A 26208-nucleotide genomic window follows, 5' to 3' on the forward strand; every position below is an offset into this window, starting at 1 on the left:
ACACACACACACACAACACACATATTGCTACTATTTACGTCAAAGAGAGTTCTGCCTCATCTTCTTCTAGGAGTTTTATGGTTTCCAGTCTTAAATTTGGGTGTTTCATCCAGTTTAAGTTCATTTTTGTATATGGTGTAAGAAAATATTCTAATTTCACTCTTTTACAGTCCATCCAGTTTTCCCAGCATCACTTACTGAAGGGGCTCTCTTGTCCCTAGTGTACACTCATTCCTCCTTTGTCACAGAAAAGCTGACCATAAGTGTGTGGGTTTATTTCTGGGCTCTCTATTCTGTTCCATTAATGTGCCTGTCTTGTGGCAGTGCCATACTGTTTTGGTTATTGTAGCTCTGTAGTATAGTCTGAAGTCAGGGAATATGATTCTTCCAGCTCCGTTCTTTCTCAGGATGGTGTTGGCTATTCAGGGTCTTTTGTGTTTCCATTCAAAATGTATTTGTTCTAATTCTGTAAATGACATCACCGTTGTGATGGGGGTTGCACTGCATGTGTAGACTGCCGTGGGTAGCACGGTCATTTTAACAATATTAACTCTTCCAATCCACGAACACGGTATATCATTCCCATCAGGGGCGTCTTCAGTGTCTTTCATCAATGTCTTACAGTTTTCAGTGAGCAGGTCTTTTAATCTCCTAGTTAGATTTAGTCCTAGGTATTTTATTCTTTTTTGATAGGACTGTAAATGGGATTCTTCCTCAATTTCACTTTCTGATAGTTCCCTGTACAGAAATACAACAATTTCTGTACATTAGTTTTGTGTTCTGCAACTTTACCAACCTCACTGATGAGCTTCAGCAGTGTTCTGGTGGTGTCTTTAGGATTTTCTATCCTGTCTTCTATCCTTCATATCATGCCATCTGCAAACAGCGACAGCTTTAACTTCTTCCTTTCCTGATTGGGTACCTTTTGTGTGTGTGTGTGTCTTTTTGTCTTTTTAGGGCCGTGCCCGTGGCATATGGAGGTTCCTAGGCTAGGGGGCCAATCAGAGCTGCGGCTGCCGGCCTACACCACAGCCATGGCAATGCAGGATCCTTTTTTTTTTTTTTTTTTTTTTTTTGTCTTTTTGCCTTTTCTAGGGCTGCTTCCCGCGGTATATGGAGGTTCCCAGGCTAGGGGTTGAATCAGATCTATAGCTGGTGGCCTACACCAGAGCCACAGCAACTCGGGATCTGAGCCTCGTCTGTAATTTACACCACAGCTCACGGCAACGCCGGATCCTTAACCCACTGAGCAAGGCCAGGGATCGAACTCGCAACCTCATGGTTCCTAGTCAGATTCGTTTCCGCTGAGCCATGACGGGAACTTCCTAATCGGGTAACTTTTATTTCTTTTTCTTCTCCGAGTGCTGTGGCGAGGACTTACCCTGTTGGTATTTTTATTTGGCATGTTGAGGCAAAATATCAGCTTTACAATATAGATTCTTCTCAGGCAAACAAGAATTTATATTTCCATTTATTCAAGCTTGTTTATCTTCACCATATAACATTTAATAAAAAATTTAAAAATAAACCAAAGAGATGGAAAATAGAAGAAAAGAAAGAGGCCCAATATCAAATAATAGATGCTCCTATGAAGAGGAAGTGAGCCAGCAGAGAGAAGGAAACTAACGTGGAGCCTCCATGAAACAGCGCCTAAGCCCTAGCAGATTAATGTAAAACCTCAGCTGAAGCCTTATTCATCTCAGTTCCTATTACCCAACAAACAGCATCCAGCTTTCAACCAAAAATGACAAGGCATGCTAAAAGAAAAGACAGTACACAGTTTGAAAAGACAACCGAAGCATCAGAGCCAGACTCTCTAGGACAGAGAGTTGGGAATTAGCAGACGGGATATGTGAAGTAACTATGAGTAATACCCTAAGGGCTCTATCTTAGTCAGTTTGCGCCTCCGTAACAAAACACCACCAAGTAGTAACAGTAGACATTCTCTCACTGTCAGGAGACGGAAAGTTCGCGATCACAGCACCAGCAGGAAGAGGCCCCTGCCGCCTCCCTCCTTGTCAGGCAGGTGTCCTTCTCACGGCCCCCACGCCTCCTGAACCTCTCGGTCCCAGTCTCTTCTCCACAGAAGGACTCCTGTCAAACTGCACTAGGATCCAAGCGGAAGGCCTCATTTTAACTTGATTGCCTCTTTAAAGCCCTATTTCCAAATACCGCCACATTCTGAGATAGCAGGAGGAGGGGTGGTGATTAGGGCTTCAACCTATGAATTTTCAACAATTCAGCCCACAATAGGCTCTAATGGAAAAAAATGCAACAGAAAAGAAATATAAACAGAGAGGTGGAGATCCCAAAAATGAATCAAATTTCAGCTTAGATATTATCTCCTCAGAGAAGCTTCCCCCACCGCCCAATGTAAAGATACTACCTGCTCAGCCTCGCACCCACCGCCCAATTTTAAGTCTCTGAACAGCGTTTATTCTGCTACATGACCTTCTCTCCTCCTCGCTGGACGGAAAGCTCCGGGAGTCAAGGGCCTTGTCAGCCTTGCTCATCACTGTGTCCCTGATACAATAAATATTTGCTGAACAAATGAAAAGACTGTTGCATGTGGCCAAGGCTGATGTAATGCATTTCAGAGCAAACAAAATAACTAGGCCGCTGAAAAGATAGCTGTGCGGCCATCAAAGAAGCGTAAAAGAAAACCAGCCACTGGAAGCGACAAATGAGACAAAGGCTGCCAAGGGTGCCGCCACAGACATGCCTTCACGATGACATGGCCGTAAGGAAAGCTCCTGGAGAGCCCGAGCGCTCTGCGGGAGGCCCCGTCCCCAACCAGGGCACCAACCCCCACTAACCCCCAACCAGGGCCCCTCAGGCTCTGCTCGGCTGTGCCCCGAGCACCTCGCCAATCTTTGGGTCACGCGATACTGGCCTGGCCTACGTGTTCCTTCCGAGGATGACCAGAGTAAAATGAAGAACACTTAGCAGCTCTCTCCTCCCAGCTCCTGCAGTCATCTCACGGACAAACTATGCGACCAGGACCCCCTCTAAAGATCACACCAAGTCCACAAGCCTGCACGCGGTGGGGGGCGGGGACGCCTCTGACCCCGTCTCTGTGACTAACTGAGACGACTTCCTTTTTCCCTTTGAAAACGTTCATGGCCGAGCAGTCTTCAGAGACGGTTTTGAGGGCTCCGGGTCCACCCTCTCCCCACACTGCTGGCAATCGGATTAAAAACAGCCCTTCTCCCTGTCAGGTCTCTGTCTCAAGTATTGATTTTTGAGCGGCGAGCAGCCAGACCTGATGTAGTGACGCTGTCAGCTCAGTGACAGCGTCTAAAGGGAACGTGGACCGAGGGAAAGGAAAACAGCTTAGACGCCCACACTGCACAAGCAGAAGAACACAGACCGTGTCTCTGGGGGGCACAGCTAAGCACGTTCTGGGTGACAGCAACACAACTCATCTTGCAACCATCATGGGCGCCTCATTACTTGAGACCGGGAACATTCTGGTAGGAGGCTCAGTCTGGGGCTTGGAGGCGGCGGAGGCATGTCCACCAGTGACTTCGAGAGAGCGGGTGTGGGTGACGAGGGCTTTGAAGTGCCACCTTACATTTCTTCACAAAATGGAGACGTCAGAGCTGAACAAGACAGTGCCTGCCGTTCAAAACCCGGCAGGAGATAAAGCAGAAGGAAGAGGAGAGACTCGGTGAGCTAGAAGGAAGGGCGACAGAAAGGCTCAGTCGAGCGACGGAGGAAGCAGAGCAGAAAGACGAGGAGCAGGGCCTCTGTCCGTGAGGCCATAAAAAGCATCTAATGTCCATGTCATTGCAGTTCGGGAAAGAGTGGGACAGGCGGCAGGGCTGGAAAACACTCTAAGAAGTAACAGCTGAGATTTTACCCAAGTTGGCAAAAGACACAAACCTACAGACAGAGGAAGCTGAGCCCAGAGCAACCGGGAGAGACCTCAAGAGATCTCGGCCAAGACACACCAATGGGAGGAAAGCAAGTCAAGGAGACTCGACTGCTCAGCAGAGACCTGGGGCCAGAGGGAAGCAACACAGCCTCTTCCACATGTGGAAAGGAAAAAGTGTCAACCCCGAGTCCTTCAGAAAATGAAGGGGAATTCAGGACATTCTGAGATGAAGGAAAATTCAGAGACAGAGTCTCCAGCAGACCTACTCAAAGACTGGCTAGACCACACAAGCACTCGCATCATTCAGAACCAGCCTTCCAGAGCGCAGCTCACTTCTCTGCACTTCTCTGTCCACACCTGCCGCCACCCGCTCGGGGCGGACAGCCCGGCCCCACGTGCTGGCAGCTGCCCTTGGAAGGGAAGCTCCTTCCCTGGGGGCCCGGCCAGAGTGCAGCTCAGCCACTCTGCTACCGCCACAGGGCCCCGCGGCCCACAGGGACCTCCACCCGACACTGGCCCTCGCGCGGCACCCACCCTGGACGGCAGCCTGCAGAGTCCCGAGTGTCAGCCCTTGTCAGTCCCTTGCCATCAGCAGTCCCCCCGCCTTCCAGCGCCTCCCCCTTTATGGGCCCCTCGGGGAGACCCCGTGGGGCTCACCCAAACCCTCTGTGGTCTGAACTGAGCAATCCAGCCAGCGACCCCCACAAAGACCCTCATGAAGGGCCCAGGCCCCGCCTCCCGGTCTGCACTGGGCCCCGACCTGCCGTGTGGCCCCTCGTGGTGCCCTGTCCCCTCCCAGGACCCGTGAGTAAGAACTTCTCGGCGTCAGGCCCTCTGTGGTCCGTTGCTGAACCGCAGCTCACGCCTGGCCACCTGTGCTCCGCCTAACGAGTGTTAGTTTGACCACTCATACCGCAGCCCAACAGCGGGAGGATGCCCATCGAGTGATGGATGAAGAGAAAGCGTGGCGAGGCTACCCAAGCGGCTGGCTGTCACCTGGCCCAGACAAGGGGTGAGGTACAGCGAAATGCTGCAGCGCTGATGACCCCGGAAGACGCGCTAAGGAACGGAAGTTGCCACAGAAGGCCCCACGTTACACAAATCCCACTTCTGCACTGGCCAGAACAGGTAAACACAGAGACTGAGAGCAGGGTGGCAGCTGCCAGGGGCAGAGTGGAAAGGAGACGGGCACAGACTGTGATGGGCACAGGGTTGCTATCGGCAGTGATGGCGACAGTCTAAAGTTAGACGGTGGTGATGTCTGCACAGCTCTGTGAACGCACCACAAAGTGCTGAATCATACACCATAAGTGGTTGAATCTCATGGTATGTGAGTTACAGCTCAAGAAAACTGGTTTTTGTCTTTTGTCTTTTTAGGGGTGCACCCGCGGCATATGGAAGTTCCCAGGCTAGGAGTTGAGTGGGAGCCGCGGCCGATAGGCTACACCACAGCCACAGCAATGCCAGATCTGAGCTGCATCTGTGACCTACGCTGCAGGTTGCAGCAACGCCAGATCCTTAACCCACTGAGCAAGGAGAGGGCTCAAACCCACATCCTCGTGGACACTAGTCAGATTCTTAACCTGCTGAGCCACAGCAGGAACTCTTCAACAAAATGTTTTTAGAAAACGGAGATTAGTCTTCTCAGCAAGTGTTGCTGGAAAACCTGGACAGCTGCATGTAAATCAATGAAACTAGAACACACCCTCACACCATGCACAAAAATAAACTCAAAATGGCTGAAAGACTTAAATGTAAGACAAGACACCATTAAACTCCTAGAGGAAAACATAGGCAAAACATTCTCTGATATCAACCTTACAAATGTTTTCTCAGGTCAGTCTCCCAAAGCAACAGAAATAAAAGCAAAAATAAACCAATGGGGGAGTTCCCGTCATGGCGCAGTGGTTAACGAATCCGACTAGGAACCATGAGTTTGTGGGTTCGATCCCTGCCCTTGCTTAGTGGGTTGAGGATCCGGCGTTGCCGTGAGCTGTGGTGTAGGTTGCAGACGCGGCTCGGATCCCGCGTTGCTGTGGCTCTGGCGTAGGCTGGTGGCTCCAGCTCCGATTAGACCCCTAGCCTGGGAACCTCCATATGCTGCAGGAGCAGCCCAAGAAATGGCAAAAAGCCAAAAAATAAATAAATAAGTAAATAAAAAATAAACCAATGGGACCTAGTCAAACTTATAAGCTTTTGCACAGCAAAGGAAACCATAAAAAAAAAAAACGAAAAGACACCTTACAGAATGGGAGAAAATAGTTTCAAACGATGCAACGGACAAGGGCTCAATCTCTAAAATATACAAACAACTTACACAACTAAACAGCAAAAAAGCCAACAACCCAATGGAAAAATGGGCAAAAGACCTGAATAGATGTTTCTCCAAAGATGGTATACAGACGGCCAATAAGCACATGAAAAAATGCTCAACATCGCTGATTATTAGAGAAATGCAAATCAAAACGACCAATAACAAATGATGGAACAGGTGTGGAGAAAAGGGAACCCTTCTGCACTGTTAGTGGGAATGTAAGTCGGTACAACCACTGTGGAAAGCAGTATGGAGGTACCTTAGAAATCTATACATAGAACCACCGTATGACCCAGCAATCCCACTCTTGGGCAGCTATCCGGACAAGACTGCCCTTGAAAAAGATCTGTGCACCTGTATGTTCAGTGCAGCACTATTCACAACAGCCAAGACAATGGAAACAACCCAAATGCCCATCAAGAGATAACTCGATGAGGAAGATGTGGTGTATATACACAATGAAACACTACTCGGCCGTAAAAAAGAACGAACTAATGCCATTTGCAGCAACATGGACGGACCTAGAGACTCTCATCCTGAGTGAAGTAAGTCAGAAAGGGAAAGACAAACACCGTATGATATCACTCATATCTGGAATCTAATACAAGGCACAAATGAACCTTTCCACAGAAAAGAAAATCGTGGACTTGGAGAACAGACTTGTGGTTGCCAAAGGGGAGGGGGAGGGAGTGGGATGGACTGGGAATTTGGGGTTAATAGATGCAAACGATTGCCTTTGGAATGGGAAGCAATGAGAGCCCGCTGTGCAGCACTGGGAACTATGTCTAGTCACTTATGGTGGAGCCTGATAATGTGAGAGAAAGAATGTCTATATGTATGCGTGACTGGGCCACTTTGCTGCACAGCAGAAAACTGACAGAACGCTGTAAACCAGCTATGATGGAAAAAATAAAAACCATTATGAAGGAAAACAGAGAGTAGAGGGAAAACTGGCAAGAACTCTAATCAGGGCTGGAGCCGAGGTAACGATGCTGTACCATGTTCATTCCCGTCACTGCGCCGCCGTCAGTGGGCAACGCTGAGTGAGGGCCACTCTCTGTACAGTATCCGCGGCTTTGCTGTAAATCTAAAGGAAGAAGCAAGGGACAACAGCTAAAGGAAATCCTCTCAACAGAGAGAATCCCGGAACATCAGAAGGAAGAAAGAACAATGAAAGAACAAACTAACAGCTTCTGGAGGTCCCGTTGTGGCTCAATGCAAACAAATCCGACGAGGAACCATGAGGTTGCGGGTTTGATCCCTGGCCTCGCTCGGTGGGTTAAGAATCTGGGGTTGCCATGAGCTGTGGCGTAGGTCGCAGACACAACGTGTATCTGGCGTTGCTGTGGCTGTGGTGTAAGCCGGCAGCTACAGCTCCAACTGGACCCCTAGCCTGGGAACCTCCATATGCTGCCAGTGCAGCCCTAAAAAGACAAAGAAAGAAAGAAAAGAAAACCAAACCAGAATGAAGTAACACAGTAGCCAATCCTACCGGCTACGGAGTCGAAGGCCGGGTGGGGGTTGGTGAGAGGGGAGAGAACGCAGCCAGGACACCCCTGACGTTGGTCCTATTTACCCTGGGGACAACCACCTCGGAAAACAGCCCGCAAAAGCCACAGGGTGAAAGACAGGCACTTCCAGGGATCAGAACGCCCGTCCGGAAAACACGCCCCAGCAGGATCGCCACCATTCCGCCTGCCGTCGTGTCCCTCCATCCGACCACGAGCTCCGAGGGCAGAACGCCGACTTGTGCACCGTGAACCCCCTGTTCCTAAGGTGCAGCTCGGGGCTCAAGGAATACCTGTAAGACAGGAGATGCCCAGGGCTCCAAGCCGCAGCCCACCCTGCACCTGGCACCAGCCACCTGGGGCAGGTAAAGCCCCAGCTCAGCAGCAGGGTCTGCAGAGGGATGTCAGCCCAGCAGTGCACTCTGTGGAAGACCAAAGAGAAAGAAAACCTCTAGTTTCTACTTTCTTTCTTTTTTTGTCTTTTAGGGCTGCGTTGGCAGCATATGGAGGTTCCCCAGCCGCCAGCCACAGCAACAGCCACAGCCACGGCAACGTGAGATCCAAGCAGCATCTGTGACCTACACCACAGCTCACGGCAATGCCAGATCCTTAACCCACTGAGCGAGGCCAGGAATTGATCCCGCGTCCTCACGGATGCTAGTTGGTTTCGTTAACCGCTGAGCCACGAAAGGAACTCCTCTACTTTCTTACCTAGTTAGATTTTTTTAAACAAGATAGTTCTGGGCCATTAACAAACAACAGATGAGGAAGTACAAACATGAGTCTGTACTATTCACCCCGACGGAGCCTGGGGGGTGGGCGCCTGGGGACACAATGGATCCAGTCACTAGGTGCCCGTGAGAGGGACTGGAGACTCTTCACCCAGGAGGCCCCTTCACATTTCTAAAGTTTCCTTCTCCCAAACCCACAGAGACGCTCTAGCTTCAGCCTGCACAAACCGCAGCCTGCACGAACTGGAGCATCCCAGCCCCTCCCGGCAGCTCATCCGTGTCTGAACCACACTCGGGCACCGATGCTTCACCTCCGTCCTCCCCAAACCACTTCTCGACTTTTCCAACACCACACTGCGGGCAAGAGGTCACACACACACAGGGAAGTGGAAAGAGCGTTACTTAGCTCCTTTTCTAAAATACACTTGCGTGGCAGAAGGGTCAGCTCTGACACAGCCGCAGAGCCTGACTCACAGCCGGATCAGTCCCCTTCACCTCACGTCAACATGCAGTACAACAGGCGGACGCCACCCACCATAACAGAGAGGCCGCTGGAGAACAGACTTCTGGGAATGGCATCTGTGGTCTACGGAAGGGAGGCCGCACACGACTGTCATCTCAAAGCAAATGTCGGTTTACTTCGTAACACCCGCGTGGCCAAGAGAAAGTGCACGTGCTCAGGCAGAGAGTCTGGGGTCAGAGGGCCGAGATGCCGACCCCAAGCATGGTCTCTCTAGCTGACCGGCCTGGCAGGTGAGGTTCCTGGACTCGGAGCCCGGGTCCTGGCAGCGAAGCAGAGCGCGGGAGAGCGTGGCCGAGGCGTGTGACCCGCGCGGGAGAGCGGGGCCGGCTGCTGGGCCTCTTCAGCCACGAGGATGTCGCCGCACCCAGGGCGGCAGGACTCTGGCATCTGACCTGAAAGAGCTTTCCAAGGGTTCCCTTCCGGGCTGCTTTTCTGGAAAGCCGTGCTGGCACGGGCTTTGGGGGGCCGCGCTGACGCAGCGTGGGGAGCAGGGCTGGCAGGCGTGTGGGCACAGACAGGCTGCTCCTCCAAGCTCTGGGGCCGGGGATGGCCACGAGCCCAAGGGAAACACGAAGCCACCACATTTCCTCATGCTGTCACTGCCTTCGTTGAACGCTGGCCTCACAAGAGAGGAAAACACATCCAAAGGGAAGACAAGCGCCCATGGCCCGAGGGGTAGGATCACGATGCGCCAGGCTCCTCGAAGGACCAGAGGGGGGCGCAAACGCTGAGGCACTAATGACCCCAGTACTCAAACGTGAGGCAACCCGCGCACTGCCAGATCGGGGAGATACAACCACAGCAAGACACATGGGGCACATGAGACTCCAGGGCCTGGCCAGTGATTCAGAGCGACTCTCAGAAGCAACAGGGGCAGAGGCAGGCGGGGCCGAAGGAAGGGGAGCACCTCGAGGGGGGGCCGCGTGTCCAGAACGGTGGAGAAGGGGCCCCTGTGAGAGCACAGACACGGAGCGCCCCGCCACAGCAGAGCTGCGCCCCAAGAATGTTAGCGTGTCAGGGAGGAGGAGGATGCCACCAGGAGGAAACCGGCATCTAAGAGAAGGTGCCTGCGTGCACGCGAGCGCGTGGACATGGGTCTTCAGCCCCGCCAGGCGTCCAAGTTGTTTCCTTGCCCTTGTGTCAGGGCCGCACCAGCGACATATGGAGGTTCCCGGGCCAGGCATCAAATGGGAGCTGCAGCTGCCCGCCTGCCCCCCAGCCCCAGCCACGCCGGACCCGTCCTCGTGGACACAGAGCCACAATGGGAACGCCTGCCGTCTCTTTAAAGGGAATGTTGAAAGCAAAAGTAATGAAAATGAATTTTGAGGTTTTCAACACATGTATAACAAGTGCGTACGGATGGAAAGGGAAGGAATACCGCTGGAAGCTTACAGCCTGTACACGCGTGGGATGCTACGTTCTGAAAGTGGCCTATGCTAAGTTAAATACATCTCTCATACCCTGGTGTAACCGCTAAAGGAAAACCAAAAAAAGAGAGAAAAATAGCTAATAAGCCAATAACGGACATAAAATGGAATCAGACACTACTGCTAAATTAACCCAAAAAAAGAAACGGGAACAAGAACAAAGAACAGACGGGACAAGCAGAAAACAAACAGTGAGATGACCTTTAAACCCATACAAATTAATAATTACACGAAATAGAAATGACCAAAATCCTGCGATTAAAAGGCAGAGATTATTAATTTTAAAAAGTCAAGGTCCAACTCTATGCTGTTTATAAGAAATCTGATCCGCCTCACGCTGCTGGTGGCAGCTGAGTATCAGGCAGGGAACAGGACTCAGCATCTCTGCACTCGCGGGGCCCAGAGGGAGCAGGAGGCCAAGGACCGTGAAGGACGTGGCCGGTACTGAGCCGAGCGCCGAGGGGCAGGCCACCCCGGCTTCCCCGCTCATCTGCACGTCCTGCCCTCTGCTCTCATGCCCGCAGTTTCAGGGCTGCTCTGACGGGTCCTTGGGCTTGCGAAGAGCACCCTAAGGTCCAGTGCTTCGCTAGCCCCCTGCTCTGCATCCCCAGATGCTGCGAGTGAGCTGACCTGAGGCGGCCTCCATCCCCCCGGGCATCCTGGGCCCTAAAGGGGAGGACGCAGGGCCTGGAAAACACCAGCCACCTCAGCACGCCCTTCCAAGCTCCGACTCCCCTCAGCACTGATGCCAATCGACAAACCTCCCAACTCAGCCCCGAACCGCGGTGTTAACCTTGGGAGCAACAGCTCCTAATACCTTTATTTTTTAAGTTAAAAAACTCTTTTCAAATTCTGATAAAAGCTATAAATGAACCCTCCCCAATGGGCGCACATGCACATGCATGCACACCCCCCACCCCAAGGTCCTAGTTGCAAGGCTTTCTGGAGCAGAGCGGCAGCCTGCTGGGCAGACCGGGACTCGCCCTGCTGGCAGGCAGACGCCGTCCTGGCCCCTCGGCAGCCCCGGGACTGCCGGGAAGAGAGGCCCCCTCCACTCCTGCTCACGCAGCGTCTGAGACAGGGGCGCTGGGATCCCGCATGTGCATGGGGCGCCCCAGGGGCAAGACCTACAGGGGGCTCCCGGCCCCTTCCTCACGTCTAGCTAGGTTCCCACTGCGCCTTTCAAACAGGCTGTTCATATCTCCTCTCCGACCTGAGCCTCGGACTCAGCATGTCTGCACCTCTAGGGTTTGTATCCCGCCTGGTGACGGCGTCGGCGGCACCTGAGAAGAGCCTGGTCCGGAGCCTGGAGCGCCTCGGCCTCCGAGCGCTGCAGATGGGTCCCTCCACGCTGACAGCAGGGCCCCTCTTTCGCAGCCTGCGCACTTCCACGGAGGAGCCGCACCCCGCCGCGAGAACCAGCTCTTCCACTGTCAGGACCCAGCCAGCCCCGGCTCTCCGCAGCCGCGGGACGGGGAGGGCTGACATCCAGCTGCTGCAGGACCCGCGGTGTGCTGGCCTCCCTCCGCCGGCCGAGCTCCCACGGACCGGCCGGCACCACGTGCAAAGGGCCCTCACGCTGCATCTTCCCCGGGAAACCCCTTCAGGCCCAAAGGGAAGGAAACGCTGCTGTCAAGGAGGGCAGCCACACGCGAGGAGCGCTTCCCCCGACGCGGGGCCTGCGGAGAACAGAGGACCCCCGAGGGTCTCTCATCCCACCTGCCGGGAAAAGCGCGGCCGGCAGGCGGTGGCCGGGCCTGAGGCTCGGCATCGCAGTTGGCGGGCACACCCGCTCCCGGGGAGGTGCAGCCAGCACGCCGGCTCTGCACCGCCTGGTTCAGGTCCAGCGAGGGAAGAGCCGCTCCCACCACCCGGGAGCCCGGACGGCCCTGCCTCCGCCAGCGCGTCCCCTCCCGGACCGTGAGCGTGGGCAGAGGGATGAGTGTGGCCAGGCACCGAGTGGAGGAGCCTTGAGTCAGTGACAGGGTGGCCGTGACCGCCGCCACCTGTGTTACCCATCAGAGTCACCTAGAAGGGGTGGCTCCCACGCCCAAGCGATTAAATCACAACCGCTGTGGATGGGGACCCAGGCCTGACTCTCGGGGCGCGGGTGCGTGTGGGTTTTCTCTGTTTTCCACAAGGCCCCTGCTGGCCTCCAGGAGCTCCGTGTCGTGTCACACGGTCCAGGAACGGGAGAGGGAAAGCTCGAGCGGCAGGCTGCGGGGGAAGACACACGGTGCTGGGGCCCCCACCCCCGGACACAGCCTGGCACACGACGGAAGGCAGGCTGCGTGGCTCCCGAGCCGGGCGTCTGCAGGCTCTGGGCCGAGGGCCTTGGCTGCGTGGGGCACGACCTCACGTCCTGTCACACAGGGGCAGGACGCTCCAGGGCTCCGGCCCAGCCCAGCGTAAGAGGGGACGGAAGAGTCCTGCCCCTCACGCGTGGCGGCAAAAGCGCAAACTCTAAGAGGCACCTTCCTGCCTCCTGAGCTGCTCCCGGCTTGAAGTCACGGTGGCCTCCAGCTGCGGACAGAGCCTCTGTGGCCTGGCGGGACCCTCTCACTTCGAGGGGAGCGCAGGTAAGACGAGAAGATGCTCAGGTCGTGTACCTTCAGGCTGCAGCTAGGAGCTCTCCTGGAACCACGGGACTCTGGGGCATGAAAGGTTTTATCCGCAATTTTAACACAAAATAAAATCGTGTCCACAAAATAGAACCTAGCAAATATGCGATAAATACTAAACCTCCCAATTTCCACATTCTAAAGGCTTTAAGTCCAATACAACGGCTTTTTATTGGAAAAGCCAGTGAAAACGAACATTAACAGCAGAATGTGTTCACAGCTGAAGGGCTTACAAATCACAGGGGAAACTTCATCAGCTGACGTTTAAGAATCTTACAAAAACAACAATCCTAAACAGCAGAGCCTTCATCAGTGAGTTAATGAAAAATACTTACGGACGTCCTGTCTTAAGGAAGAATGCAGAGCTCACACGGTAAGAAGGATGATAAAAATCATTCTAACATTAACGAACTATTAAGACAAACTCCCAAACACGAAGCGAGTGCCACAGGCAGTAACCAAAAGAAGCCGCCGTGTAAAGATGAGCTACACGAGAAAGTAACTCCCTACCCAGGACACACGTCAGGGGCCCAGTGTGTTTGGGAGTAAGATGGAGTGATTCTTGTTTTAATTATTTCCTTTCTGTTTGAAAGTGAAAACGTGAACGTGATGCCTTAACACCAGCGCACAGGACGCTCCTTTCAGCCACGAGCCCCGCCCTCCCCTGCAGCCCCTCGTCCTTGGTTCTCGCTCTAGAAACACCCTCCCAAAGATCACCAGTGACGCGGCTGCCACAGCCTGTTACTCTGTTATCGCAGCCGTTCTCCTGACCTTCGATTATATCTCACACGAATACCAGACCTCCCTCTTCTCAATAACGACTCTCTCCTTTTAACTTAGGAAGCATTTCCATTTACTGTTGCACTCCGTGCTCACGGCCTCCCTCTGAGGTATGCAGAAACAGAATCGGTCATTCTACTTTGCAGATGACAAGCCTGATTATCACCTAATTTACAGGACTCGCCCAGAGCCACAAACGAGGAACCCTCCGCCAGAGAGGGGTTAGGTCCGTCGTGGGTCCTCGCCTGCCTCTCCTGGCTCCAGCCTCCCTGCCCCGCGCCCGGATGAGCTGCGCCCCAGGCCCCAGCTGCCAGTCCTCCTCGGGGTTCCTTCTCTAAGAGCTGCTCCCCACCCCGTGGCTCTGGCCATGAAATATGGACGCCAAGCTTCAGCATCTCCAGTGACCTCTTGGATAGCTCCGTTTGGATTCTTCTTTTTTTTTTTAACTGTTACCCAAAACTAAGCCTGTCCAACTAGCTCCCTTTTCTAAACTATGACTATGAGTTAATTATACCTTGATCAGACCAAGTCCACTTTCAGTTGTTCTCAGCTTGCTGGGTTTAACATGTATAAGCCAAAAGTTTCCTGATATCCTTGAAGACATGAAGAAGTCACTGACCACTTCAATGCTACCAACAGCTACAAACCAAGTATTTAGCCTGTATTAAAATTGTTATGTACAGTTTGATTAATCAGAGAGAACAGGCTCCACAACCTCCTGTGGAAAGGCTGGCTTCACTGCCCTATCAGACGTTCTGAAGGCCAAGTTTCAAGTCAGTAACGTTCCAGAGTTTGTTGTTGTCTTTTCATGGCCGCACCCACAGCATAGGGAGGTTCCCAGGCGAGGGGTCAAATTGGAGCTGCAGCTGCCAGTCTACACCACGGCCGTAGCAATGCCAGATCCAAGCCGCGTCTTTGACCTACACCACAGCTCACGGCAGAACCAGATCCTTAACCCACTGGGCAGGGCCAGGGATCGAACCCGCATCCTCATAGATACTAGTTGGTTCGTTACTGCTGAGCCACAAGGGGAACTCCCATTCTTTTTGAATATATACCCAGAGGTGGGATATGATATTTCATTCTTCCTAAAAGCCTTTGATTGATTGCTTTTTAGGGCCATACCTGCAGCATACAGAGGTTCCCAAACTAGGGGTTGAATCAGAGCCACAGCTGCCGGCCTACACCACAGCCACAGCAGCACAGGATCCAAGTTGCATCTGCGCCCTGCAGCTTACAGCAATGCCAATCTCCGACCCACGGAGCAAGGCCAGGGATCAAACCTGCATCCTAATGGATACTAGTCAGGTGTACTAGTATGCAACAGGCACTCCTAGAAGTCTTTTAAACAAGAGTTTCCACAGAGCATCTCCAAAACACCAGCCCCACCTACACAGCAAGGTGGCATCTGCCAGCGTCCCCGGACTGGCGTTACGTGCGGGGTCTCTTCCCCCCCAATTTTCCCCTTTGAAAACTAGCCCTCTGAGCAGACTCTCTGGAGCTGGTCTCTAGACGTGAGCGCCCCTTCCCCCCAGATCGCTGGCTTTTTGATTACAGCACCTTCCTTTTGACTGACCCTGGCCTCTCCAATCCCTGGCTTCTGAGCAACAAGCCGTCCATCCTGAACTCAGTAACGCTTATCCTGCTTGAAGTTCACGTAACTTCGTGGATGTATGGATTGCCTTTCATCAGTTAGGATGTTTCCAGGTATCATTCTGCCAAATACGTTTCCTGGCCTCTCTCTCTCTCTCGGACGTCCTCCAGATACGTGCAGTACCTAAGTCGGTGTGCGTGGCCATGTCCCAGAGGCCTCTGGGCTTTGGTCATGTTTCTTCATTCTTTTCTGTCTCTGTTCTTTAGGCCAGAGCATCTCTATTTAGCTACCTCTAAGTCTGCTGATTCTTCCTACCAGCTCAAATCTGCTGTGGAACCTGCCCAGTAAAATCCATGAACTTCAGTTTTGCTTTATTTCCCTCCTTGGACTTTTGAGTTGTTTCAATTAAGTTTTTTTGCGATGCTTTAGCTCAACAGTTTTCTGCTTTCTTCTTTAAACTTTCTGCTAAATACGGATTTAGATGCATTTCACCATTTTTGATATATTTTTATTACACAGTTTACAATATCTGGTTTCTGTTACGATTTCTTCTATTACTCGGTGGTTACTTAATTGCGACACGTAGTGTTTCACTAATTCTCTTTTCGTTCCTAATTTCCGGATTCACTGTACTGGGGTCAAAGAAGATATTTCCTATGATTCTGCTCATTTGAATTTTGAGCCTTGCTTCCAAACCCAGAAAATGTTCATTTTTGTAATTTCCCGCGTGTGCCAGAAACAAGGATACGGGCGGAGCCTTGTGCGCACCCAACGGCGCGGGCCGGGTAATTGCGTTCTTCATTCACACCCGACCAAGTGTCTGCTCCTTTTCAGTTATCAAGTCCTGAGCAAAAGTGGGTTACGATGGACCTGGTCATGGGGGTTTGCAAATTCCTCCTTAGACTCTGTACGGCTGTTGCACTTTGAGACTACGCCACAGCAAGTGCTGACCTAAGCTCCGAACGGTTCTATCCTAGAGATACAGCATCTGGAGATGAGAACCGGCCTTGTCCGTTTTCCTTTCGTTCTCAACCTCTACACATTCTCAGTCTTAAGTGAGTCTCTGATACGACATACCCCTGGATGGCTGCTGCAAATGCGGCCTGACATGACTGCCTTTGAACGGGGCATCTGGTGTATTTACAGCTGTTACTGAGCATGTACTTGGATTGACTGCTCCCCTCTTTTCTTTTTCGGTTTCTTTCTTTCTTGCCGTCTTTCGAATTAGTGTTCACATCCCATTGTGTCCAGTGTTAATGTTATCGGCATGTGTCCTGTTTCTCCCACCGCACGGCACCCTGGAAACCGCAGCCTGCACACGAACCACCGAGTCTGAAGCACCATGGGTCGTGCTCTGTTGTGAGCAGGACTGGGCCTCGCAGTGCTGAGCCCTGCCTGCCTCCGCCTCCCCCTCCCCCTCCGTGCGGTCGGGCGTGCGGGCACCATTACCCTGCGCTTGGCACTCTTCCTGCGTGTCTTGGCTTTTCTTTTCTTTTTTTTTTAAGGGCCGCTCATGTGGCATATGGAAGTTCCCAGGCTAGGGGTCTAATCGGAGCTGCAGCTGCTGGCCTACATCACAGAAACGCCAGATCCAAGCCACTTCTGCAACCTACAGCACAGCTCGTGGCAACGCCGGATCCTTAACCCACTGAGTGAGGCCAGGGGTCGAACCTGCAACCTCATAGTTCCTAGTCGGATTCATTTCCACTGCACCACAATGGGAACTCCAATTTTTTTTAATTTAACTTATTTTTTGCTTTTTAGGGCCGCACTAGCAGCATGTGGAGGTTCCCAGGCTAGGGGTCAAACTGGAGCTACAGCTGCTGGCCTACACCACAGCCACAGCAACGCAGGATCTGAGCCGTGTCTTGTGACCTACACCACAGCTCATGGCAATGCCAGACCCCCAACCCACTGAGTAAGGCCGGGGATTGAACCGACAACCTCACGGTTCCTGGTCAGCTTTGTTTCTGCTGCGCCAGGGCGACAGGAACGCCCCGTTTTCTGTGTGTTCATTCAGATTCATCGATTCATTGGCTGCTCCCCAACCTCGCCGTTCTTATTTGCCTTTCCTACTTGCCATCCGGGACCAAACGCCTCCGGCAGTGTCCCCTTTAGACTCTCCTACAGGGAAGGTGTGTGGAGGACAGACTCCCAGTTCTGGATTGTCTAAAATGCCTTTTTTCACCCTAATTCTGAAAGATATCTGTTGGGGGCAGGCAAATCTGGGTTCACAGGGCTCTCTCTGGGCACCAGGATGCGCGGTGTTGCTGCGAAGGGGCCCCCGCCAGGCCAAGGGCTGGTGCTCTGAAGGCACCCGCCTTTTCCGCCCACCTGCCCCCAAGAGCGCCTCTCTTCTCCAGGCTGGGTTTCCTCACAGGGTGCCCTTGGGCAGACCCCCTTCCGTTTACCCTGCTCTCAGGCAGGTGGGCCGCACAGGCTGGGTGCAAGCCAGCTGGCCCCGCCTGGCCCCTTGCCTCTGCCCGCTCCGCAGAACCCCCTGCTCAGCGCTCTGTCTCCGTCTCCTGCTCCCGTTTCCCCTCTGCCTCTCCGTGCTTCACCCTGGAGAATTTCTCCAGGCCTGTCTGCACCCGTCCCACTGTCTCTCCGCTGTGTGTAATCGGCTGCTCGTCTACAACTGCAGTCAGTACACTGTTCATTTACAGAGACACTGTTTGACCCTTCCTCGTATCTGCCCGTCACTCCTAAGATCCCTTACTCTCCCTCCCGTGGTAAATCCCGTTTCACTCCTTAAACACATTCAGCAGCCTCATTTTATACGCATCTGATAATTCCGACATCTGAAATCTTCTTCAGGTCTGTGTCACTTGTGATTTCACTAATGACATTTCCCGCGCTTTCTGCGACGTTTAAGATGTGAGCTCTGATTCTTGGAACCTTAAGAAGTCTTTAGGGACTTGGTTGACGTCAAGAATCCTACAGAAGGATGTGCACTGGGCTCGAAATGGGGACCACCTGGGTGGTTGGAACCCGGTTTCGCAGCTGCAAGAAAGCCCGTCTACGGCGCTCAGTCCTCAGCGGGCACTGCTGGTCCACCTCAGCCTGGTTCTCAGAAGAGAGTCCCCACTGGGTTCATTTCCTGCAGTCGCCAAGGGCTGGCAGGGCACCTGAAGGTACCCTTCGAACGCTGGTAGACACCCCTGGGAAGCCCCGATCGGTGGCGCGTTCAGGGCGGGACCCGGGCTTTGTTTCCTGCCCCACGGCCGTGAGCACATGGACACGGACGTCACCTTGACCAACGGCCCCCGCAGGGCTCCGGGAACCTCTCTGGCGCCCCTCTTTCACCGGGCGTCTGTGCTCTGGGTGCAGTGACTACTTCTGACTGTTCGGCGAGGAGGTCCAGCCCGTCGGTGCCTCCCGCTGCACGGCCCGCGGTGGAGGGGGGGGGGCGCCTACCAGAGACGGACCCGGACCCGCAGGTGCCTTAAGCACAAGAGGGCGGCGGCTCCAACCCAGGGGCAGAGGCGCATTAGGGTCAGGTGACGGTGTATTCTGAAAGCACAGCCATCAGCATCTCCTCACAGACTGCAGGTGGGTGTCAGAGAGAAAGGAGACAGGACCCCTCCAACGTCCTCACAGGCCTGAGAGGCTGCAAAGACAGAGCTGCCGTCAGCCAGGACTGCGAAGGCCGTGGTTCGAGTTCAGTGGGGGGAGCCTATGAATTTAGTCTGAACATACTGAGTTTGAGTCCATGCGGTAAAAAAACAAAACAAAATAAAACAAAACAGAACAAATTTAAAATGAGCAGAAGAGGCGTTCCCATCATAGGTCAGCAGTCAATAAACCCGACAAGTATCCATGAAGACGCAAGTTCAATCCCTGGCTTTGCTCAGTGGGTTAAGGACCCAGTGTTGCCTTGAGCTGTGGTGTAGGTCCAAGACGCAGCCTGGATCTGGCATTGCCGTGCCTGTGGCGTAGGCCGGCAGCTACAGCTCCGATTAGACCCCTAGCCTGGGAACTTCCATATGCTGTGGATGCAGCCCTAAAAAAGATTTTAAAAAACAAAAAACAAAAAGATACATGGACCCTTATGTTCACTGCAGCATTATTTACAACAGCCAAGACATGGAAGCAACCTCAATGTCCATCCACAGAAGAGGGGATCAAGATGTGGTCCATACAGACAATGGACTATGACTCGGCCACAAAAAGAATGAAATAAAGCCACCGGCAGCGACGTGGATGGGCCTAGGGGTTCTTATACCAAGTGAAGGAAGTGAGACAAAGACCACACGAGATCACCAACGCATGGAATCTAAAAAGTGAAACAAGAGAACTTGTTCACAGAACAGATATTCCACGCAAAGATCCTGAAACCAAATTTGTGGTCACCAAAGGGGAGACATTCGGGGCAGGGGGGACGGGGAGGCTGGGGTTCGCAAGTGTGCACAACACACACCACATGCATCGTCACGGGGCCCCACCGCGTAGCTCGGGGCTCGAGCCCGTGGTCTGTGACGGCCTGTGTGGGGAAGACACAGGCCGTCACAGGATGGACGTACCCAGAAACGCAGGGCTGATTCCCTCTGCTGCACCCCGGAAACGAACACAACACTGCGAGGCATCTACAAGCCGGCAATGCTAATCACACGTAAAAACCCCTGGAGCCGCGGCTGATGGCGGGTCGGACCCTGCGGGGGGCTGGGGAGAGCGGTCTGGGCTGAGGGACACCCGCGCAGGGCAGCCCGTGTTTCCCGGCGCTCACACAAACCAAGCGCGTGGCAGCCAGAGGCAGACGTCCCGGTGCCGCAGCGACACGGAGCAAGAGGGTAGGAGACAGGCACGAACGAGGGACGAGGGACGCGTGCGATCTCATCCCCCTTTGCCTAACGGTTACCTAACACCCGGCCGGCGTCTCAAAACACTCTGTTCTCAAGGGCTGTTTGCTGGGCTGTGACGCCAGCTCTGCAGCTTTACAGGAACGTGAGGAATGTGCAGAAGCCTGGGAAAGAGCAGCACTGAGCCGCCTACGGGGAAGGACGGGCAAGCCCAGCGAGGCCAGAGGAAGTGCAAGGATCCAGCCCGAGGGCGCCTGACAGCAGCTGCTCCGGTCGAAGAAGGCCGGACACGTGAACGCAGCCTGCCCCCTTCAGGCCAAAGGGATGAAAAGGACATGAGCTTTCGGCGTGGCAGAAAGACTGAGATTAAAAACAACAAGGGGACAAACTCCAATTTAACACCTGCTACGGGAGGGGTTGGTCCCGGTGCAACTGCATTTCCGGACACGTTAAGGCCCGTGAGGCACATCCCATTCCGTGAACCAGGACAGGGATTCTAGGAAGTGCCCGAGTAGACGGGGCTAAGGAAGCAAAGCGCCTGTTCTTTAAAACCCATCAAATTTCAGAGTCCCCATCACGGCACAGCAGAAGCGAATCCGACTAGGATCCATGAGCTTGCGGGCTCGCTCCCTGGCCTCGCTCAGGGGGTTAAGGATCCGGCGCTGCCGTGAGCTGCGCTGTAGGTCACAGACAAGGCTCAAATCCCGCATTGCTGTGGCTGTGGTGTAGGCACAGCTGAGGCTCCAACTGGATCCCTAGCCTGGGAACCTCCCTATGCCGCAGGTGCGGCCCTAAAAAGCAATAAATTAATTAAATTAAACATATCACATTTGCTAACAGGAAAACTGATAAGCGTAGGACCCAACAAAACCTTTTTCCCTAGCTTTTTTAAAAATTAGAAGAGGTTCTTATTTTCTAGTATATCCTCATAAAGCAGAATAAGCCAGTCTGAAAATTCTCTTTTAGTCCTAAGCAGTCGTGAGGTTTAGACTGATGAACACAATCACACCACCACCAGGCACCAAGAAGCACATACTATTTTTCAGAGAACAAGCAGCTTCTATTTTGCTATCCTACAGTGAAATACATACTCATCTTTCTAATGCTACAGCTTCCAAGTCCCCTTCAAGGAGACGAACCCCCAAAGCCTCAGGCCGTGTCTCCTTGCAAAGCTCCTTCCCCCACCTTGACCCGCCTGGGCTGCTCACTCCCTGCTGGGAATGGACCCTGGCCCAGGCCTCACCCGCCCCTGGGTCACCTGTCCCCATGCAGACGAGGCCTCCTGCCCACGACCAACCCGAGGATCGCCCTGGGTCCTCACTCTGGCCGCACTGTGGGTCACGGAGAGCACTGCAAGGGAGCCGGGCCCTCTGGGAACCTGCAAGCCCCTGACTCCTCTCCCTTCTCTGAAAGTGTACTTTTGCCTTGATAAAGGTGTAAAATGTCTACCTTCCCGTGCTTTGCTATGGGAGACGGGGAGACGGGACCAAGCTGACAGTGAGGCTATCACCAAAATACACACCAAATTTCAATCTTAAGCTACACTAACTCCACACCTAAGTCAGGAGTCAAACACCCTGGGCTGGAGAGACCTTGTTTTTACCTGACTGTGGTAACACAGAACTCCAAAAATATCAAGTAGGACGGCCTTTCCAAAGCTCCATTAGGCTTTGGGCTGTGCTCACTGCGTCAAAAGAGCCAGTGACCGTCTTCACGAACAAGACAGCCTGACGCCCCAGGGGCATCAGTGTCACTGAGGCAACTTCAACCGACCCCCCGAAGCACAGCATCCAGAGTCGAAGCAGGCACGATCCATCCCGCTTAAAGAGCGCCACCCCTGGTGGGCATCAGCAACGCGCACTCCTGGGTCACCTGCAACCTCAAGAGCTGCGCACAAAACACCAAACTCATGAGGACTTGCACTTGGCCCTGGACAGTTTCTGGAGCAGCAGAGCCAGAAAGGCCCTAGAGGACATTCGGCCTAAGGCCTCCTCTTCGGGAGAAGGCAAACAACCGGCAGGAGGTGCTGGAGGAGCACTGGCTGCAAACGCATGGTCCCGGGACCTCTATCTCAGAGGCCAAGCCTCGCCAGACCCTGAGACAAAGAAGGCCAGTAGCCCCCCCCCTGGAACGAAGGCCCATCTCAGAGGCACTTCCTGCAGAGATGGGACCTGGAGCCCACTGCCCAGGAGCTGTGTGACCTGGAGGAGGCACTTGACTGACTCACATGCAAAACATAAATTTGATGTTGCCTTACAAGGCTACTTAGAGAAACAACGTGAATGTGTGCAAAGCACTTCAAGCGGTGACTGGCAGCCAGAGAAAGCTGGGGGTTCTTACCAAGTCTCCCTCTCACCGACCCTCCAACCGTACTGCCTGCCCACCCGGGGCCCGTGACAGCCAGCCTGCAGAGCCAGCTCAAGTCCAAGACCCACCTCTGACTGTGTGGGGCCCTTGGTTCACATTCTCAAGAGAAAAAGGTTGTCTGGTCAAGAAGCCAAGCCTGGTGGATGCACTACAGACACAGCCCCTCGGCCCACAACTTCAGAAGGTCTGGGGTCCTACCCTAGAGCCTCGTGGGGGCAGACAGGAGAGACAAGACCCCTGTGCATTCCTGCACAGCAAGAGCTGTGAGGGTCAGCACTGCGGCAGGCCCGTGACGCCCAATTCTGCAGGGCCAGGCACAGGCCACACACCAGGGCTGCACTTCAGAATAGGAGCCCCAAGCTCAGGGAACCCAAAGCTTTCATGACGGGAGTAAGCCTGCCACAGCTCTTCCCCCCTTAGTCCTGCAGAGACGGCCTCCCTACCACCTTTGTGGCGGGTTACTGCATAAGCAGCCTTGAAAAGACCGCCAGAAACGAGGGGTTAGCTCCTCTGCCTTTCCCACAGCATCTATCTAAATAAATGGACAGACATACACTGTTCTCATTGATTGCTAGAATGTCAATTCTCCCCAGTGCAACTGTCGATTCAACACACTCCTAATCAAAATTCCCACGGAATTTTGGGGGTTTTTTGGTATAAAGTGACGAGCTAATCCTCAAATTCATATAGAAATGCCAACAACTTAGAAAGAGTCAAAACAACTTTGAAAAGTAAGAGCAATGAAGTTCCCATCGTGGCTCAGCAGTAACGAACCCCACTAGTATCCATGAGGATGCAGGTTCCATCCCTGGCCCCACGCAGTGGGTTAAGGATCTGGCATTGCCGTGAGCTGTGGTGTAGGCCCAGCTGCGGCTCAGATCCGCCATATGCCATGGGTGAGGCCCTAAAAAGCAAAAAAAAAAAAAAAAAGTTAAAAGAAAAATAAGAACACAGTTGGAAGCGTCACACTACCTGACTTCAAGACTCACCGTAAGGTGTGATGCTGGCATAATGACATAAAAATGGATCCACGGACCAGAGGAATGGGGTCCAAAACTGCACCCCCCTACATCGCCACCTGGCTGTCAGCGAGTGCAAAGGCCACATGGCGGAGAAAGGAGCGTCTGTCAGACTAACGGCAAGAGGTCACCCGGGCAGCCGTAGGTGAAAAACCCAACTTTGAGTCTTACCGCTCACCACATAAAAGTACTAACTCAAAACGGACCACAGACTTGAATGTAAAAGGCAAAAAACTATAACACTAACAGCAGAAACCACATTTTAGAAATCTGTGACTTTGCGTTAGGCAACAACTGCCATATGAAAAGCGTGATTCATAGAATAAACAGAACAAATTAACCTTCCTCAAAGCACTTCTCTTCTCTAAAGATGCCCTTAAGAGAGTGAAAAGACAAGCAGCAGACCGAGCGAAATCTGCCAGCTACACATCTGACAAAGGATCCGTGTGCAGAACACACACCACGAGCCTCCACGCTCCGCCGCGACGGTCCAGTTTTAAAGGGCAGAAGAGATGCGAAGACAGCTAACCTTGGAGGATATATGGATGGGTAGATAAACCAGGAAAAGAGGCTCAGCATCACCCGTCAGCACATGAAATGCAAATTAAGACCCTCCCGGAGTATCTGAAATTACGAATGACGACCACGGAGCACTGGCGAGAACTCACTGCGGGGGCAGGGGGCGTGCAGAACAGCACAGCCACTTTGTAAGCAGCGTGGTCGCTTCATAAAAACTAACACACACCTACTGTATGAGCCAGACGTTCCACTCCCGGGTATTTGCCCGGAGAAAAGAAAGTAAAAGCCCCTGCAAAAACATCGAAGAATGTTCACAGCAGCTTTGTAACAGCCAGAACCTGGAGACAGCCCAAACGGCCATCGAGCGCTGAAAAAGAAAGCAACTGCAGCATATCCACATGAAAGAGTCCTCTTTAGCAACAAAAGCAATCGACTACTAAGACACACCACACGAGGGAGTTCCCGTCGTGGCGCCGTGGTTAATGAATCCGACTAGGAACCATGAGGTTGCGGGTTCCATCCCTGCCCTTGCTCAGTGGATTAAGGATCCGGTGCTGCCGTGAGCTGTGGTGGAGGTTGCAGACGTGGCTCGGATCCCACGTTGCTGTGGCTCATGGCATAGGCCGGTGGCTACAGCTCCAAGTCAACCCCTAGCCTGGGAACCGCCATATGCCAAAGGAAGCGGCTCTAGAAGAAAAAAGGCAAAAAAAAAAAAAGGACACACCACACGGAAGGACTGCAAGTGAAAGAAGCCGGGCAAGAGAGAATCCGCAGCGCGGGATCGCTCAGACACCCGCAGAGAGTGAACACTACCCTACAGCCCAGGAAGGAGGTGCGGGGTCTCTGGGAAGAGGGGACACAGGGACGGGAGGGAGGGACCCTAGGGGCCCAGGTGCCGTCTGGGAGGGACAGGCAGGCCCACTGTCTCCACTGCGTGCAGGTGTCTACTTACGTCAGAACTTATCCGTTGTCTGCCTTAAGTGTATGCAGTTTATTAGAGCTCAACAAGCCTGCTACCAAAAAATAAGCATTTACCACCCAATGGAACTGAAGCGCAAAGACAGAGATGGAGCTGAATGACGAAAAAACAAGGCAAGTTGATTTTGTTGCAAACCTGAATGAAATAACGTTCCCACCAAAGACCAAGCAGTAAAAATGCTGATGAGACTGGGGAAAAAATTTAGGTGAAATTGGAGGCAAGAGAGAAGAGGAGGAGAAAGAGTAAAGATGGGTTTTACCCAAAGAAAACGCACGGCCGCACAGCTTGTGTGCGACCTCAGAGCAGCCGCCTCCCGCTCTCTTCCCCACGCTGCTCACCGACGGGGCTTCCCTGGACCCGCGTCCTGAGCCTCGGACGGCACGCGAGGCCCTGCGCTGCTCCCAGAGGAGGGAGGGCACCGCACTGGCTGGAGGTCTTCCCGGATGATTCCGCGTGTGTCACAGACTCACAACCAAAGGAAAGCAATACTTTAAGAACAGAACTAAAAACAGCATACCGGTGAGTTTTCAGTGGTTTGCAATCTTCTTTTTTTAAAGAAATGGGAACACCCAGGGATAATCAGGCCCCACGTCTGAGACCGCCCCCGCCCCGGCCCACGGGAGCCCAAGAGGAAAAGCCTGCCTCACCGCTCAAAAGCCACCACAGCAGCGGGATGAAGCCTGGGCTCTCGCTGATGTACTTCAGGCCGTTCAGGTTGATGCTCACGTTGTACAGGGCCATCAGCATTAACCTGAAACGCGGAGGAAAGGGGCCTTGAGACGCGGCCCTCCCTTCCCCCCCCCCCCCGGAATCCGCCCCGCTCCCGAGCAGAGCGTGGCGACACAGCACCTGTCTCTGCGAGGCCAGGTGCCAACGTCAAACGCCGGCAAGAGGACCACGGAGCCCCGCCCCGGACAGGCGCACGGACTCCGGAGACAGGGCCGCAAACCGGGCACAGGACACCGCGAAGCCAGAGGTGCCGAGCCTTCCCTTTCTCGCCGCCCCTGCGTTTATGTGCAGGGAAGCCTCAACGCCTAAGCCCACGACACTCTAAACGTTCAACGCACCGTTTAAAACGTCATCCTGCCCTTTCACTCGGTGAATGTTCCCCGTGATGCTGGGGTGGCCAGCCAGGCCCTGTGAGCTGGTC

At 53.4% G+C, this 26208-nt stretch overlaps 1 protein-coding gene across 5 annotated transcripts in view; it reads right to left on the reverse strand.

Moving 5' to 3' along the window:
• Nucleotides 1-26208, reverse strand: part of HSF2BP (heat shock transcription factor 2 binding protein) — an 83799-nt gene that overhangs the window by 14621 nt on the left and 42970 nt on the right. Inside the window, exons 8-9 of one of the 5 annotated variants that reach the window (XM_021071072.1) lie at nt 25706-25809; nt 25397-25507 (exon numbers count right to left, since the gene is read on the reverse strand). The exons of 1 other annotated variant lie outside the window; for it this stretch is intronic. In XM_021071072.1, the coding sequence (XP_020926731.1) occupies nt 25397-25507; nt 25706-25809 (215 nt within the window). Of the gene's footprint in view, nt 1-25396; nt 25561-25705; nt 25810-26208 lie in introns of those variants that run through there. 3 more of the 5 variants (XM_005657160.3, XM_021071075.1, XM_021071073.1) reach the window with 3 other exon arrangements.

The sequence above is a fragment of the Sus scrofa genome, chromosome 13 (assembly GCF_000003025.6).
Source record: "Sus scrofa isolate TJ Tabasco breed Duroc chromosome 13, Sscrofa11.1, whole genome shotgun sequence".
Taxonomy (NCBI): domain Eukaryota; kingdom Metazoa; phylum Chordata; class Mammalia; order Artiodactyla; family Suidae; genus Sus; species Sus scrofa.